The sequence below is a fragment of the Condylura cristata genome, unplaced genomic scaffold (genome assembly GCF_000260355.1).
Source record: "Condylura cristata isolate star-nosed mole 26May11 unplaced genomic scaffold, ConCri1.0 scaffold00027, whole genome shotgun sequence".
Classification (NCBI taxonomy): Eukaryota; Metazoa; Chordata; class Mammalia; order Eulipotyphla; family Talpidae; genus Condylura; species Condylura cristata.
In genome coordinates this window covers 10,625,621-10,644,687 of record NW_004567128.1, presented here as the reverse complement: position 1 = coordinate 10,644,687, position 19,067 = coordinate 10,625,621, and the positions used below count along the sequence as shown (strand labels likewise).

Sequence of the window (19,067 nt, the reverse complement as noted above, 5' to 3'; positions counted from 1 at the left end):
GGAGGGGGGTATTGGTTGTAGGCAGTTTTGATGTATAATTTTCCTGTTTGCTGAAATTTAGGAAAGTAAAGTATTGATATGCACTTTTTATTTTTAAAATACTGACTTCTTATGGGTGCAAACAGAAAAAACTGAAAGAATAGTGGAACCCATAAGCATATCATGTAGATTAATTATTCTTATTTTGCCACAATGGCTTTAATTAGCTAGATAGGTAGAGGGTGTATATGCCTTCATGTGTAATTTTTATTTTATGCTGAACAATTTCAAAGAAAGTTGTAAACATTATGACTCTTAACTACTTTAGGCATCTCATCTCCCAAGAGTGAGGATTTTCCTACATAACCATAAAAGTTAGTGTTGAAACTAGCAATTATTTCTTAATATCATGCAGTATCCATTCCATGATTTTTGCAGGTGTATTAAAAAATGTGTTTTATGAACCAGGATTTAATCAAGGTTCATACAGCAAGCTTTTTTAGGTCTGTCTTAATCTAGAATTCTCTCTCCTTTTTCCCATTTCTGATGAGGATATTCAAACACAGAGCAATTCAAAGAAAATGTAATGAATATCTGTATTGCTATCACCTAGTTTTTTTTTTTAAAGATTTATTTATTTATTCATACAGAGCTGGGGTACAGGCCAGAGATGCGGAGGGTGAGAGGATTCACCAGAGACAGAGTGGGGAGCAGAACAGGCAGATCGACGAAGTACACTGCTGAGGGGAGCAGCGGGCGGGTCAGGAGAGGTCTGCCACGCCATGTGGTCACCTCCGGGGCAGGCGGGAATCGAACTCATGAGGAAGTGGCTTTAGTTTCTCAGTGCAGTGCTTTAACCCGCTGCGCCACCAGGGAGGGCCTGCTATCACCTAGTTTTAAGAACTGTTAATGTTTTGCCATATACAGATTTTTTTTCTTTGCTGAATATTTGAAAATAAGTTGTGAACATGGGCCTCCCTGGTGGCACAGGGGTTAAAGTCTCAGTGCTTTCAAACTGTCTTCAGCGACTGTGAAAAGAGTTTCATTCTGGCCAAGGAGCTAACCCTTAACAGCGCAGCAGACCTCTCCTGACACGCCTGCTGCTCCCCTAAGCAGTGTGTTTCAGTAGATCTGCCTGTTCTACTGCCCGCTCTGTCTCTGGTGAATTGTCTCACCCTCCCACCCCTTCACCTTTGGCCTACACCCTAGTTCTTCTATGCATAAATAAATAAAAATAAGTATTTTTAAAAAATATTTATGCATAAAGAATTGGGATGCAGGCTAGAAGTGCAGGAGCAGTGAGAGGATTCACCAGAGACAGAGTGGGGAGCAGAACAGGCAAATTAATGAAGTGCACTGCTGAGGGGAGCAGCAGGTGGGTCAAGAGAGATCTGCCACACCATGTGGGTCACCTCCGGTGCTGGGGACTGAACTCACACTGAAGCGGCTGTAGCAATTTCTGCCTGTCCTGCTCCCCACTCTGTCTCTGGTGAATCCTCTTGCTCCATGTACTTCTGGCCTGCACCCTAGTTGTCATATGCATGAATAATTTTTAATGATTTTTCTTTTAAAGATTGATTTATTTATGCAAACAGAACTGGGGTACAGGCCAGAGGTGCAGGAGCAGTGAGAGGATTCACCAGAGACAGAGTGGGGAGCAGAACAGGTAGATTGAAGTACACTGCTGAGGGGAACAGCGGGCTGGGTAGGAGAGGTCTGCGCGCCTTGTGGGCCACCTCTGGGGTCAGGGATTGAACTCATGCTGAAATGACTTTTAGCCTCTTAGTGGTGTGCTTTAACCCGCTGCGCCACAAGGGAGGGCCAAAATGATTATTCTTTATAAAAAATTAATATATATCTAATACTCTAGAACTGTGCTGTTTAATATGCCAAATGTAATGAGTCTGAATTGAGAGTTGAAAGACTTAAGATGACAAAAAGAATAAATTACAGACCATCTCTGTCAGAACCCTTTCTCTGGCTTCAGGAAAATTAAAAGCAACTGAACAAAGCTTGTGAAGGAACCTGTGAAGGTTTTTAATTTTAAGAATTTATTCTTTAATTTGAGATTAAAAAAAATACTTTTGTACAGAAGAACTGGGGTACAGCCAGAGGTGCAGGGGATGAGAAGATTCACTAGAGACAAGAGTGGGAAGCAGAACAGGCAGGTCTACTGAAATATACTGCTGAGGGGAGCAGTAGGTGAAACAGGAGAGGTCTGCTGTGCCACATGGCTCACCTTCCTGACCGGGGATCAAGCTCAGGTTATCATGATGGGCCTCCATGTTGCGGTACTGAGACTTAAACCTCTAGGCCCCCAAAGAGGCCACGTGGAAATTTTCTTATTTTGGTCAAGTAATGGTTGGGTCTGAGTAGTGACTTCATAGTCAAGCAAGGAAACATTCTGTGCCTCTTTCCAAGGGTCCAAGGGATAGACCCCCATTGATGGCAGGAACCTGAATGATACCCTTCTAGGTTGTGCTGCAATCTGTAGGTCATTCTGCAGTACCTTTTCCCCTAGCCCTCTACTGGATTTCCTCCAAAGCTGAAAAAAAGATTCTTAACTTTTATACTTAATACTTTGTGGGACCATCACCAAAGAGACCAAGACTTCCAAATTTCTTCATCAAGTTCCTTTGAGGCAACAACTCTCCTTACGTAATCACCTTATCTGTGCCTGACCATGCACTGAGTGCTGTACACATAGGTGGAGTGTATAGGTTCTCTCCATTTTATAATGTTTTTAAGACTTATTTATGCATGGAAGAATTAGGGTGTAGGGTACAGGGGAGCGAGGCGAGAGGATTCATCAGAGTGGGGAACAGAACAGGCAGATGGACTGAAATACACTGCTGAGGAATGTAACGGGCGAGACAGGAGAGGTCTGCTGTCCATGTGAGTCAGCTCTCTAGCTGGGGATCAGAGCTCAGGTCACAGTGGCTGGGCTTGCACTAGTCTGATAGTGCTTTGACTTTAGTTAAACCTGTGCCACCAGGGAGGGCTGGCCTTTTGGATTTTAAAAAGCAATTATTGCTTTATTGAAAAAGCTTTAAGAAGTAAAAGTATAATTGGCAAAATGTGTATTATACTTGATTTTTTTGGTATGGAAAAATCTTTTTAGCAAAATTGTTAAATTATTCATAAAAATACCCATATGTTTGTTCTCTAGTACAGTGACATTTTAATATTTTTGAACCCTGGGCATCTTTAGTATTATAAATATGCATGAGCTAAGATTCAGCATACCAATGATCCTTTTAGAAATTACACTAACCATAATCATGAAATCTCAGTTTTTCAAAAGGAAAAGAAATGTTTTTTAAATCCTGTAAAGATAAAACTGCATTTCTTCAACTTTGTGTTTAGGATTTTACAGTTGATTTTTTCCATTGGCTAGTAAGGAAGCAGATTATATAGAGCTATATTCTGCTTTATGCCAAAAATTTTGTTTTATGAACTAGTTCATGACATATTCCTTAGTGTGCTCTCCCCCATTAAATGTTATTCACCATATTCTCCCCAATTAGATTTATATAACTTTTAAAGAATAAAGCTAATATTCTGATGAGAAAAGAATGTTAATTTTCTTTTAACTGTGAGGCTATATTTGGGTTTAACAAATCATATCTGCATTTTATAAGTTGGCTGTTACAAGAACATTTATAACTTGAGGTCATTTTGATTATTAATTTGATTAGTAAGAATGAGTGAAAATGTAATTCTGGTTATAGTGAAAATTAATGCAATACCTTTTCAAAAAATGTCTTTTAGGGGCAGAATTTCTGGCTTTTAAGCTACACTTTAAGGATATGGTGTTCTGGAGTCACTTGAAACTGATAGGATTCAAATATTATAAATTAAGTATCCAGTTATGCTTTGTATAGCTTCCTAGTTGACTTATATAGCCTTAACAACAGACATGTAAGGAATTTATTGTTTTTAATATGATGATGCCATACTTACAGTTGTGATATTCTGGTTGAGACTCAGCCCACTTGGCAATGAAATTGCCTGCACAGGATTCATCTTTACAAGGTATAGGTGCTGTATCTCTCTCCAGAGTTCCTTCAGTTTGGCACTGTAACATGTTTTGTCTAATCAAGCAGTTGACCAACTAAAAATTTGCTCTGCAGCTGATTCATTTACTATTATACTATTACAGTTTAGCCAAAAACCCTTGAAAAAAGTTTGATCATATCAATGACTTTAGCTAAAGTCAGACAAATCTAGAGAAAACAACAAAATTTCATGTACTCAGTTTTAGAAGTACATGAGAAACATAAGTAGGGCTGTGTTTGACTATAAAAATTTTTTTTAAGATAATAAGTAACATGTATTACAAATGTAAAATTGGATTAGAATTTCTGAAGCTTGGGTTATTAAAAAAGTTTAAAATCTTCAAATATTAAATAATACTAATACAGTTACAAACTTGAAATTGCTTAAATTAATAATCAACTCTCTCCCTTGGGAGTGGAAGCACAGATTTGTAGGTTTTATGTTGGAATCTAGGTCAGTGGGTTAAGTATATTTCACAGTTAACGTAATGTCTTTTTCTGTCTGTATCTTTGTCCTTTTTTCAGATCCCTCTTCCCCAACCCCATGGACTTGGATGATTGTAATTAACATATGTGCAGTTCTTTTAAAAATCACCCAAGGTGTTTTTCTCACCTTAAACCTTCCTGCCTTTTATGTGCAAGATGTAGAGTGCTCTTTTCTACCTTTGACTTGTTTTCACTTCAGGTTCACAGGTTCCTGGAGAAGTGCCACTAATCTAAGGTGTTTCTGCGGTTAGAGCCCCAGGGAAGAAATGATTTTATAGGGTGTGTTAAGCAGGCAGGAACCTTTTGAAAAAGTAGTTTAAAAATTCATTCTTACTTGATTTTCCTCTTAAATAAAAGTGAGATGAAAACATAAGTACAGAATTGAAAATTAATCGTGAAGTAAAAGGAAATGGAACATGGACAGCTACTTTGACCTGTAAAAGGAGAAAACCTTTTAACAAACTGTGGTGGGGGGGAGAAACCAAATGATAAGCCGAAGTTGAGAAGAATCAGAAGTCAGGAAATGACTGGAAAAAGGGTTAGGAATGAGAAAGGAACAAGGAAGTACTATAATTTTAGGCTTTAATGTTTTAAATCTCAAATTTAATATTTACCCAGAAAGTTTTACATGTGTCATATACAGGAAGCCTTGCTCATTCAGAAGATTTCTTAATAAGTTGTGACTTCTAAGACTTAGTTGTGCTGTCTAAATACTAGATTAATCACATAGCAAAATGGCCAGGTGCTTTTACATATTTTCTGCCTTTTAGGTTCGTGCATTCTAATTTCTAGTGGTAAAATTGGAAGGAAAATAAACTTTCGAAGCACATTTACTTTTAATTAACAACTTTGCTCTGAGAAATTGAAGGGATAGAGGCCTGGCATTGTGCTTAAATTCTTTAGAATATTGTCCTAAGGGGACCTTACCTTTACCTCATTTACCTTGGTTCCTTGACTTCTGAAGTTCTAATCAATATTTTAGATCTTGCCTGCTTGGAGAAGACAGGATAGGTAAACCCATTAAAATTTGTCTTTTTCATTTGGTATTTCACTGTAATTACAGTATTACTGAAAGGATTTGTGCTTAGCTGTAGCTAATTTTTTTTTTATAGTCGTATCCTTGGTCACTAAATCAGTTTTCAGGACAAAAGGCTTGATTAAAGGTGTTGTGCACCTAGCTTTTCTTGTGGTGATTTTGTTTCACATAAACCTTTGTAAGCTTCAGTTCCGAGAATTATTTTATAGACTTTTGTACCTCAGGGTAGATGTTTTTGCAGTACAACATACAAAGACTGTTCTACATTTTATTTAGTGTCAAAATTATATCAAATGAAGCTTTAGTTCCAAGATATAATTTGTTTTAGCACTAAATCCCCATGTTAACTGCTTTGTTTCTGGATATTTCTTCTGAGAAGATTGGATTATGAAGGAGAAGGGGTGATAAAACCCATAGCCAGGACTCAGTCTTCTGCAGAACACCATGTACTCATCATTCTGAAAATTAAGTTATCATTTTTGAATGCAGGAGGGGTCAGAGAAGTGTCTGTCATGCAACTAATGCCTCTTATAAAAAGGGAAAACAAAAACTGGAGATTTGTCCATGGTCACACAGTAAGTAAGACCTGGGATCTTGATTTTGGGGTTTGTCTAGCCTCCAGCTCCCAATTGATGGGTAAACTAATAAAAGGTATTTTGTTTCTCTGGTTTAGGATAAGTGTATTGGGAATTAAGGAAAACCATTTCAAAAGGTGAAACAGCTGACAATATTTTAAATTGGCTAGCGGAAAGCCTAAAATAATTTTAGGCTAGTCTATTTTAGTGAGTTTTTTAAATTTCAAGTTTTTAATCAGCGCTAGTAAACTGTGGAAATACATGTTTTAATTAGATTGCCAGTTCCATTTTAATTCTCAAAATTAATAGTGATACAAATTATCTTTGAAAGTAAAAAACAAAAACAAAAACAAAAAGCTAGTAACTGGATTATGAAGCATTGACAGTAAAAGAAGAACTTGGAATGCTTTCCCAATGGTAGTGGCTCACTAGTATTTCTTCCATTTTAATATGTATTATACCGGAACCACATTCAAAATTAATTTCTTAAATTTTCTCCTTAACTGTATGCATGTCTGCACATACACAGTTGCATTTAAAGATGATTAGGGGAGGAAATGGCCAATTTAAATTTTTTAGATCACTGTTTTTAAGAAGTAATACATACTTTTACTTTGTATTCAGAATAAGGCCAAGAACTTTTCATAATGTAATCTTTTAAATAACAAAGCAAGAAACATGATAAGGAATATATTCTTTAAATTTTAAAACAAGACAGCTTTTTTATTTCTATGAAATGAAAAAAAATAGCTGAGAAAACATGGAAGAAATGTCATTCTTTCCATATTTTTTTGAGGGTACCTGAAATATAGATAATTAAATTATGTGAGGAGTAAATGATGGGAGAAATGCTTTCTCTATGGAAAAATGAGTCACATGTTTCTTTTTGGATAGCTCCCTTCATTAATGCATTATAAATGATTCCATTCACATAAAAGGTTTCAGCCCTGTGCTTTTAGATTTAAAGCAAAATATCTCTGTAATTATTACTTTGTCCAGATTATCAGAGAGGCCTTAATTCCTCATTTTTGTAATGGAAGGAGAAACTAGTTAAGCTTATTGATACTGTGTGGTTTTATAGGAAAATTGTAGTCAGTAGCTTTGAGAAGCAGGCAAGATCTGGAACTTCTAGCATTGGCAGAGAGAAGTAGGAACTAAAGGTCTTTAATTGGAAGATCTTTTATATTTAGTAGCTCAAAAAACACAACTTTCATTGGACACTTAGAGATAATACAGCTCTATTTGCATATTTAACTTTGAGTTGAAGTGACTCTTGTAAACTGTGTAACCCAGGTTTCACAGGAGACTAATGGAGAGAATTCAAAGGTTTGAGCTAGAAAATTCGGTATAAACCGAAAAGATTAGAAAGTGACTCCTAAGAAACAGTTAAGGTGACCCAGTTCAGTGGAATCTGTGAGAGCTGGGGTCCGAAAGGTGGAGGGCTGGCACAGGCTGTTCTGCCTACCTAGTCTGCATGTGGCACTGATAGAGCCAGTAGTGGTCACGCTGGGATGCCCCAGTGGTCTGATGCTTACTGATTCCTGAGATAGTCCCTGACTTTGAGAAAACAAGTACCCATTTTTACTGTAGTCCCTGTAGAAACAGTCAACTATACTTTCATAGAACATAAAAGGGGCAAGTCCCCTAGGAGTGCTTAACATGTACACATGTATTTTCATTTGCATATTCTGCTAAAACACCATTTTGTGGGATAACACACTGTTTTGTAGTTTTCTTTATTTGACATTTTGAATGTTAGTGCATATTAATTAACCTCATTCTAGTGACTGCATGTGGTACATATCACTTTATTCTACCAATGCCTTTTGTTCTCACAAATAATTCCACTCTCTTAACAGTTGTAATTCCAAAGGTTTTTCTTGCATTGGCCAAAAATTTTCTTCCTGACTTCCACTTACTGATCCTGAAAACAGTTGCCATCGTTCTCCTGAGTCTTCATCCAGTTCGCCATTCTTCCTCTGTTTTGGATCCTTTTGCTCACTTCTGGCCTTTGTTCGCTCTGTCAATGTCTGAAGTACAGTGATGGAAATGAACACTATCTTATCGTTTCACTCAAATGGAGAGCACGGGATTATCTATTAATTCAATACACACATTTTATTCAGTCTTTAGGCTGCCATATGTTTGTTAGTTCCTGGTCAGCTGCATTAACACAGTTATTGGTGCACTCAGGTGGCTGTGGGGCCCCACTGTTTCTCTTTATGTATAGGCTTTATTGATTACTTTGCCCAAGTCATTGGTTCTTTCATTCCCCCCCTGTGCTGTGAAGTTGTCAGAAATTAATCCAGAACTCGGGTTCAGTTTGGGCGTTACCTGGAATTCGTGCTGCCTCCCAGTGTGCAGCACTTCCTTGCTCACACATGCTGTTTTTTAACAATCCAGAATCACCCTCATACTAACCAGCCCATAGTTTGGAAATCAGTCTGGCTTCTAGTTCTTTCCCATTCTTCAGGATTCCAAACAGATTAAAGAAAGCAATTAAGTAGCCTTATCTTTGAAGCCTCACAGGACCCCAGGACGTGATTTGTAAGATCAAATGACTTGAACTCGGATGAGAGTGTCGAGCTGTGTTTTCTTTCTTTTTCTCAGCCATCTTGGATTTAAGTTTCTTCTTAGTCATTGTATTTGATCCTCAGATTAGAAAGAATAGAACATTCTTAGCAGAGAATGGAAATAAAATAGGAGTAAGGCTATTTCTCTTTGTTAGTATTACATTAACCACCCCCAGGGGGATCGGCTTCACTCTTTCCTCTACTTCTTTTTAAACTCCAAAATGCTTTTTATTTAATATCTGGCACTTTGTAAAATCACAGTTCATCCTGAGACTTTAGCCTTGTTCACAATATTCTTACAGCTCCATTTCACTCTTTATACTTGTTTTATATGCCTCTATTTTTACCATCTGTTGGAAGTCGTTTTTTAACATCTGAATTCCAGAAAGCTCTCTGTGCTGCACATCAGATTTTTCAGATACCTTCCCCTTTCCTTCCCCTCATCAGTGTGTTTCGCAATTACGCAGTCAGCATCATGCTTTTGAGAGCCTTTAAGCCTTCCCAAGCTTCTTTACAGTTTCTGATCTTGGAGTTGATCCTAATTTTCCTTTGAAATACTTTGAAATCTGCCTGCCCAATATGTGCAGCAGTCCCCTTTCTTTCTTGATCTCCAAACAACACGGCTGTTTTCTCTGACACCTCCTCCTTCTCGCGTGTTATCAATCATGTTTTACTGGGGAGGGTTAGGTCCAAAGTAACAGCTTCTCTCATTTCTCCTCTACTTTATAAAAGATTGAAATTGTATACAGACCAACAGTGCATCATCATCAGCTGCACTGACTAAGCTGAATGATGTTTGCACCAATGTCCCCTGCTCGCTAATAATAGCAAATACTTTTTGCATGCAGCCATGTAATGGGCACCATACTGCGTCCTTTCCATGTAGACTACCTTGATTTGTCTCCTACCTCAGGGCTTTGAGGTGTAGGTGCTCCTGTTGTCACCGTAATCCAGTGGAGGAAGTGGGCTAGAACATAATGAGTTACTTGCCCAAGACTTCACAGCTTGTGACTGCTAAAGTCAGAGATTTCCTAAATCAGATTCTTAATCACCATACTGGGCTGCTTGATGTGGTGCTTAATTACTATGCTGGACAAGATTCTATTACTTCAAAACCTGTGTAACTCTCAGACCACTGACTGTGCGCAGTAGGCACTTAAATATTTAATTTGAGGTTTATGTTTCTTGCTGATTTTCGGAGGGTTGCCTTTTAGGCTCTTATAAATAAGAAGGAGAGAAAAATGAGTGAGGCACACTATTTGGCAATTCCTGGAAGAAATGAATGGGAAATAAAAATGAAAAGATGCTCATTTTTACTAATCAAATATATTTGTATGGCTTTAGATTGAGACCCAATTTTGAACGGCAAGACGTTCCTCTTTATGGTCACGTACCATACAACAATGTTTTAATCCACAATAGACCACATAAATGATGCTGGTCTTTATAGATGAGGCATTTAGTGGGCTATAGACCATAAAGTTGTGTGGAAGTGCACTCAGACACGTTACAGAATGATGAAATCACCTAATGACACATGTCTCAAAACATCCCTGTCCTTAAGCAATAGGTCACTATATGATAAACCCAGAAATGTTTGTGAGGTGACCAGTCATCAGTATTAGTAGAAGCAAACATACGCAAAGTTTTATTTGAGACACGAGAATACTGCTGCTTTTTAAAAACAATATATCGTGGACCCCATTCCATATTACTAAATACTCAGTAACATTATCCTTAATGGTTACATAAGCCATTGTTTTTCATAAGGGCTTGAATTTCAGTTTATTTCCCTATCCTTTATTTTGATTCTGTATATGTGAAGTAAAAGTAGTAATGGACAAGATTTCAAATCTTCCTCATTACAATATTATCTATTGAAAAGACTTGTTTACTATTGATTTCCTACCTCTTGATTTCCTCCAGTTATGACCTTGCTAGGGAGAATTGTGATGGATGCCTAATCATTGTGATCCATATGATTGATTCTTTGTATTAAGAAAATATGCCATCTTTTCTTTGAGAAGGCCCAGCTAGACCCATTCATTGGATATTTTAAGTGTTTTAGTAAATGAGTACCATTTAAAGAGTTTTCTAAAGAATAGCAAAAGCTATGTTATAATATACTAGTTATTGATTAAACTTTGGAGGAAGGCTGCTCCTGGTTCAAGGTTCACATCCCAACTCCACTAGTTTCAGCATGCATTTAATTTGGGCAGGTCACTTCATGTTCTAAGCCTCACTTTTCTTATCTGGAAGATAAAAATGGTTACTGTTCTCTCACAAAGGGAATAATTTAACATGAGATAGATGCATAAAACATCCAGTGTAATAATGTCACTTGAATCTCATGAAGTTAAAGAGGGAGTTCTCAACCTGTTAATGTGCCATTCACCGCTTTGCTAGTCTGGCAGTACCTATGGAAAGACCTTTTCCTTTGCTGAATTACTTTAAAATCATAAAATAAAATCCTTGGAATTACAGAGGAAAACAATTTTATTGAAATACAATTAACAGAATACATTAAGAAAACAAATTCTTATTTTCTATTTCAAGTACTTTTTATGGACTAAGCTGGAGAAAGACGGATAAAAGACGGAGAGAAGAGAGAGAGAATTCCTAAGTACATATGCCTGTTTTTCACTCCTTTCAAGCTGTCACCCCAGATTTCTGACAGGCTTCTGGGTAATTCCACCTCAGTATCCTAACCAGCAGTTCAAATTCATTGCCAGTGAAGATGAATTCACCACCTCTTCCAAACTAGTCTCCCTGTTTCCCTCCTTGATAACATCACTTTCAGCTTAGGTTTATCAGTTAGGTTTAAATCCTCAAATCACATTTGAACCCTCACTTTTCACCTTCTCTCTGCTTCAACTCAGTCATTTATCTCTGGTATCTAATTTCTACCTTCCAAATTTAAGACCCACTTTGTCATTCTTGTCATTTTGATGAAGGCTTACTTGGCTTGGTCTCCAACTTCCTAACTCTTTGACAAAGTATCCTTTGAGTGTTTGCTGAGTTCAGTATCTAAATTCTGTATCAGTCATAATGTGTTGTATAGCTTAGTTCCCCTCTGACTCATTTACTTGGTATATGTGTGTGTGTGTTCACTTCTCCAAATATTTTCTCAGTTTTTTTAGGAATTGGAATATATCTTACACTTTTTTATCTTCCTATAGTACTTTGCCTAATACTTAAAAGTGTTTCATAAGACCATAATCATAATTCAGTAGTTCTAGCTCCAAATATAAAAAGGGAAGGTTTGACCTTGTCCACTGAATTCTTACTATAGGAGCTGATGTTCACAGTAGGACTTTATTTCAAAATGATACTTCTGTGTGTTTTTAATGGTTTACTAACTCGCTAACAATTTCCCAAGTTATTGAGTCACATTTGTTTGTACAGCGTTCCTTGTGTTTAAGACGACTCTGGTCAGTTGTTTACTCTGAGATCTGTCTTCATCCTCATAATCATCAGTTGTAACACAGGGTTTAAGTATATAATAGGTGATTAATGCATTTTGTTGGAGGAATTTAACTTGAGCATAGAAAATAGCTTGTTTAAAAAACTTGGAAATCTGCGTAAATTATTTCATTAAATTATTATAGGTGTGAATTACAAAAAACTATTAAAATTTTTTTTTCTTAAAAGGATCTGCTCATAACAGGAAGAGCAGTTTTAGTAAAGTATGCCTAAAATTGTACACTAATCATCTTACCAGACTTGGATATTTTGTTTGCTATTGGTGTTTTTTCTTTTGGTTAAATTCTTTTACTTGTATTCTTAGGTTAAGACATCAGAATTTTATAGATACTCCAGACAGCTGCGCTACGAAGTTGACCAAGCACTGAATTACTTTCAGAATGTTCACCAGCAGCCTTTGTTGGATATGAAGTCAAGTCGCATTCGCTCTGCCAAACCCCAAACTACAGTATTTCGAGGGATGATTGGACATAGCATGGTTAACAGTAAAATACTTCTCTTGAAGAAACCAAGAGTCTGGTGGGAGCTGGAGGGCCCACAAGTACCTCTGCGTCCAGACTGCCTTGCCATTGTCAATAACTTTGTATTCTTGTTAGGCGGAGAAGAATTGGGCCCAGATGGTGAATTTCATGCTTCTTCCAAAGTGTTCAGGTATGACCCAAGACAAAACTCTTGGCTCCGGATGGCAGACATGTCTGTACCACGTTCAGAATTTGCAGTTGGTGTTATTGGGAAGTTTATTTACGCAGTGGCAGGCAGAACCAGAGATGAGACTTTCTATTCAACTGAGAGATACGACATCACCAATGATAGATGGGAATTCGTGGATCCTTATCCAGTTAACAAATATGGACATGAGGGGACAGTGCTCAATAATAAGTTGTTTATCACTGGTGGAATCACCTCATCTTCCACCTCCAAACAAGTGTGTGTGTTTGATCCCAGTAAAGAAGGGACTATTGAACAGCGGACCAGGAGAACCCAAGTCGTTACCAACTGTTGGGAGAATAAGAGCAAGATGAATTACGCAAGATGCTTTCACAAGATGATTTCATACAACGGCAAGCTTTATGTCTTTGGTGGTGTCTGTGTGATCTTGAGGGCCTCTTTTGAGTCTCAGGGCTGCCCCTCTACAGAAGTATACAACCCAGAGACTGATCAGTGGACCATCTTGGCATCCATGCCAATTGGTAGAAGTGGTCATGGTGTGACTGTGCTGGACAAACAAATAATGGTTCTTGGAGGCCTTTGCTACAACGGTCATTACAGCGATTCCATTCTCACTTTTGATCCAGATGAAAACAAATGGAAGGAAGATGAGTACCCGCGGATGCCCTGCAAGTTGGATGGTTTACAAGTCTGCAACCTGCATTTTCCGGAATATATACTGGATGAGGTCAGACGTTGCAACTAATGACGTCTTTCTCAAAAAGAAAAGAAAGCCAAACAAAACATTTGTTTGCAACAAAGTAGTTAATTAAAAACATAAAGGAAAACCTCACCAGTTTTACTATCAAAGCCATTGGTCTACTATCATAAATTTTTTTCATTCTCTGCTAGCCTCTCTTTTTTTTTTTTTTTTTTTTTTAGTGGCCTCAAACTCATGCAATAAGTTAATTCTAAGCGCTAGCTCTTGAAACTATTTCCAGAAGCAGTTTAATAGAATGATCCACTTATCTGGAAAGTTGATTTAATGCTTTAAACATTTCTTTCAGATGTCAGAGTAGGAGTCATGCATCTTATCTTCTAAGAGGAGACCTGAGAAGTGTCATTGGATGCAACTTTAGTTCCTATCTTTATCTGAAATCTTTTTGAACATTTTTTTCAGTCTGTTAGACCTTTTGGTTTTGTTATTTAAGTTTAAAACTCTTGACCTTTTTGCATGGCTTTTTTGCTGAAAATGCAAAAATATAAATTTTCTACAAAGTTAACTTTTTTATATTCAAAACACTATTTCTAAGCTGCCTTCTCTTATCTGCATTGTGTTAGTGAAAGCATATCCATACTTGCATACATCTAATGAATATATAAGGCACATCCCCTTTTATGTGTGGTTAGGATTCTATATTTTTAAGCTAGTGCACTTGCACACACGGTTTGCCATACTTGTTGAATTTTAGATGTACTGTCTTTTCATGTATTAGCATTTTTAGGAAGTAAAAATAACTGGAGTCCTCATTTGGTATCAAAGTAGCCTATCTTCAGTCCATACTGATTCAGTAATATTTGAACTCCTATATTCCTGAAACATGTATGGGTTTATGAAAACTAACATTTTATATTTTCAAAAGTAAGCGTTAGTGTTCCTTATCAATGTGTGTCTTCTTTCTGAAAATGTTTTTCTTTGCAGTCTGTTTAATGTTACCCTGTTTTTAGTGAGAATTGGAGTGGTATATGACAAGCCCTGGCCCTGCAGCGTGCAAGCACTTTTACAGAGAATTTAGGTAATACCAGACTCCTAAATAGACGTCCCTTAAAAGTAAGTGCAACTCCCATTCTGTACATTCAGTAAGGCTGCTGCATCTGTTATTGAATGGAAAGTAGCAACTTGTGGAAATTTGAGCTCAGTTTTGACTTAGAGGTAAGGATAGAATTCTAATCTTCCTAGTCATATCTTGTTTATTTACTACAAAATACTTAGCGGCACTGGGGATGTAAGCCTCAGCTTTTGTTTCATTTATTGAAAGCTACTAGCATGAAGGATAATAGTAGCCCCAGAGTGCAGAATGGATCAAGAATAACTGTTTAAAAAAAAAAAAGCATTATAAGTGTTTTAGGATTAGCTGCACCTTTCAAGTCTTTAAAGTCGAAGGAAAAAAATATAGTTGACAAAATTAAGCAAGAATAATCAGGGAGTGGCTCTTCAGATTGGTGCCATTTTCTCCTGAGTAGTCTCTATCTGATACAGACTAGATCTATACTGGCGAAGCTTGCCACGTCTTAGGATATCGGTGCAATATTGCGATGCCTTCTATATGGCTGTTGTATAAATGTTCTAGTTAAACTTTTTTTTTTTTTTTTTTTTTTTTTGCTGCTGCCACCACTGAACATAAAATGAAAGAGTGAAGTCATGGAAATGTGAAGACTTGTTTTTTGCGATTCAGTTAGAAAACTATGACATAAAACTGGATTTTAAAACTCCAAAACTGGAGGCTTTTAGTTTAAGATATAGTCAGATGCACAGGTAGTTTTTGAAAAAGAAAACCATCAGCATTGGATTTAGAAAAGTTGCTGGTTTGTTTTTGTTTTTTTTTGTATCTGAGACTTAAATTTTTGTCAAGTGTTCATATCATTTGCTTTCAGCTTCAACATCTTGTTTCCCATGGTGATGTGGGTATAAAAGTCTTTTTCCACATTTTACAACTCATTTTTAATCATTTTACTTTTGAAAACTAGGAATTAGGTTAACTAGCCATTTAACTTTTTTCTAATATATTAGTTGGTATAGTGTTTTGTATGTGTGCTTTCTTGCTTTAAAGAAAATAACGATGTCTTCATTACTTTCCTCATTATTGTCTTTTGCTGGAAAAGACCGAGACAGGGCACCCCTATCAGAGGCTTTCATATTCCAGTGGTGGTTCTCTTTAATTGCTTAGATATGACTTCATAGCCTTCGTTAGGGTAAGGTCTGGGCAAAGAATCGAATATTCTTGGTCTTCCATTCTAAAGACACAAGGCCAAGGTCAAACTTCATGTTTTAGAAAATTTGTGAAATCTTAACTTGAACTAACTCTGGGTTCAGCTTCACACGTACGTCACGTCTGACCTGATGTTAGCTGTAATCAGTTTTGAGCTTTAAGAATAGTTGCTATTGCTTGGGTTCTGAATGTATGAGAAAATTTTTCTGTTTATATGTAGTGCTAGTTTGGGTTATTTTAAATCCATGATTAACTTACATTCCCTTTTAAAATTGTGATTTAATTGCTGACAGAGATTTATTTTTGTTATACTAAACTATGGAAAATTTTTTCATAGAATTTTTTCAAGCTTATTTTTTGTGTGCTTCATTTGGAACCATTTTTGTTTATATACATTGTATGTGCTCAAAATAGTAGTTTTTTAAAAATTCAAAGAGATTTCAAACTATACAGTGTAACTGTTGTGATTTTTGTGTGTTAATTTTCACATTACATTTTAAATGCCAGACTTTACAAAAATAACAGATCTTCATTAATTGCATCTTAATTAGAAATGTTTGTTCTCTTCCACGTTTTTGACCTTTAGGTTTGGGTTTTACTCTGCTAAAAGAAAATCCTTGCACTACAACCTTTTCATAAAATTCAAGATTCTCACATTGAAAGTTTTGTATTGGAAGATACTACTGGTTTTTAAAGAGCAAAAGCTTAATAGAATTGTTAGCTTTCTTGAGACAGCTTTCTCTGTCCTCATCGCTCCGCTCTGTGTGAGTGTTCAAATAATTTGTGAAATACTGACTGAGCCCTTCACTTACCTTTCTAAGCAGCACCTTGGACACCTCATTCTGGGAAGCCTGCTCGAGTCGTAGTAAAGGACACACATTTGTGTGGGGAGAAGTGGTTAAAAGGAGAGTTTTGTCTTAATTACATGAAACTAAGCTTTAAAATATTTTATAACAAATTATTTGAGCTGCATAATCTAAACATGTCAAACGTTCAGTGGGACTATTTTTATATATGTATATGTGGTTGTAGGTCATAACATTTCAGTTTATAATATAAATTGTTATTTCAGTTTATAAGCTATATCTCAGAAAAGACTAGCTCTTTTGAGAATACATAATTTAAAGTTTTAGACTGAAGTAAAACACAACATAGGTGATAGTGTAAATTAGGTATAATTGAGGGCTATATGGCAGTAAAACTGCTAGTGCCATTTTTCTTGTTTGCCTATTATACATTTTTGATTTTTTTTGTACTCTGAACATTTTTAGGGATCATATGTTTTGTTTAATCAGATTACAGTTGGTTTGGGAATAAATATCTTCTAAAGAGATTTATCTTAAAAATAGAAGTCCTGAAAAATTAGTTTATCAAGAGTTTATAAAGTCAAATATTCAATAGACATAGACTGAATAGGTAACTCGAAGTCGTATCCTTTCAGTATGCCAGTGTGACTTGAATGTTACACAGGTGACATTGAGAGAATGCCATCAACTGTTCCCCCTTAATATTCTTGGATTTTCTTTTCACATCTTTGGGAACAACTACATTAAAAATCTTATTAATCAGTATATCAGTAAGGAATAGGTGTTTGCTTTCTGAAGGAATATTCCAGTGAGGTGATTGGAGAGGTTATTTTCTACCTAACTTGTATATGCCCTATACCTCTTGGGCATACTTTGTCTATAGAAAAATATTTTGACCTTTAGGTACATTTTGGGCCAGTAGTCAAATAATCATAGGGCCAATTTAAAAATCTTAGAATAATTTAAGGTTTGCCTTTTATACCTGTTTTGAAAGCCTTTACATTTTTGTCAGGTAATTTTTCCCAAGCCGTGAATATAATCTATTCAAACATGTTTATGCTATCCATTCTGTTTTTAAATTGAAAAAAAATGTTAAAAGTGTTTATGAAGAAAAGTTTAAATAAAATATTTTTAATCTTTAAAATACATTTTATCTCTTATTATTTGCTATCTTTATATAACCCACCGCTTTCAGAGTCATGCATGACTTAATTAGCAGTATACATTTTGTTTTCCCTCAGTGTGCCAAGGAAGTGCCACAAAAATGTGATTTCCGCTGATGCTTTCTGCCACAGATTCAAATGAGAGCATTAGAGTCAAGTTGTTTACATTTACATGCAATGGAAATTTCATCACGAAGCCAAGTAATAAAAGTCCCACCAACACAGCTTTGCAGAATGGAAACATAGGATTGAGAAAAAGCATTTACAAGCCTCAAGTCTTAGTTTGGTGATGTTTAGCTTTCTTTTAGCATTTTTGATTTATTGTTCTGAAAGACGGTTCTGGGAGGAGGGAACAGGCTGCTGCGTTGAGAAGACCTGCTTGAACATCGACTCCTAGCCTTTCTCGGGACTCCTGCGGCACCTCAGCAGGATTCCCCTGCCGGCCCAACCCACCCCTCCAGCCTCTTTCTGCCACTTCCTCTGTCCTTATCATCTTTCTGAGTTGATTTCCATCCTCGTAATACTTCTTTCCTTTTTCCAGCTTGCGAAACCCAATTCAAATGCTCTTCGCCCCTTCCGAAACTCACTGTTACCTACTCCACTGCCTCTTCTATATAGCGATTGCCCGATCCTAGGGAAGGACCTTTTCTTCTTTGTGCCTGCACATTTTTTAATGCAGTAGTCACCTAGCTAAATGTAATTGCAGCATGTGACAAATCCACGTAAGTTAGAGCTGGATGCTCGAAGACACTACAGTCTTCGGGAATTTTGTCTGCTCTTCAGGCTACACCCTGCCCTATCTCGCCCATACCTGTGGCTTCAACTTTTGTTCTGATCTTGTCAGTTCTGTATTTCTGAACCCAGAGTTCTAACCATCACCTGAACATCTCCTGTTTTACCTAAACTTCAAGTTGAAGAAGTACAAACCTGAGTACTTTACCTCCTCCCCCTTGTCTATATTCCCTTTATCAGGGGGCTTTCCCACTGCCTGTGATTGATCATCAGAAATCTGGGGATTTCCCACCATTGCCTTGTCCTTCGCCCCAGTATCTCTCTTCATCATGTCCTTCCACCTAAACTGGACTGTTGCCTTGTTTCCTGCTATCCTGCTGGTGGTCAAGTACTCAGCCTTGCTGGTTCCAGGAACTCTCTTTCCAATCTTCTCCCCACACAATTCACTTTCTACCCTAGCTTTTCAAAGGGCAGTCTAATTCTGTGATTCAAAAGTTTTTCTGATCCCTTCATCCCAAGAATAAGGTCCTAACTCCTT

The 19,067-nt window shown here is 36.8% G+C and overlaps 1 protein-coding gene across 1 annotated transcript in view; it reads left to right on the top strand.

Annotated features, from left to right (window-relative positions):
• Nucleotides 1-17,780, top strand: part of KLHL15 (kelch-like family member 15) — a 33,161-nt gene extending 15,381 nt beyond the window's left edge. Inside the window, exon 3 of the mRNA XM_004689918.1 lies at nucleotides 12,495-17,780. Within this exon, the coding sequence (XP_004689975.1) occupies nucleotides 12,495-13,604 (1,110 nt within the window). The 3' untranslated portion in view covers nucleotides 13,605-17,780. The remainder of the gene's footprint in view (nucleotides 1-12,494) is intronic.
• Nucleotides 17,781-19,067: the final 1,287 nt, after the last annotated feature.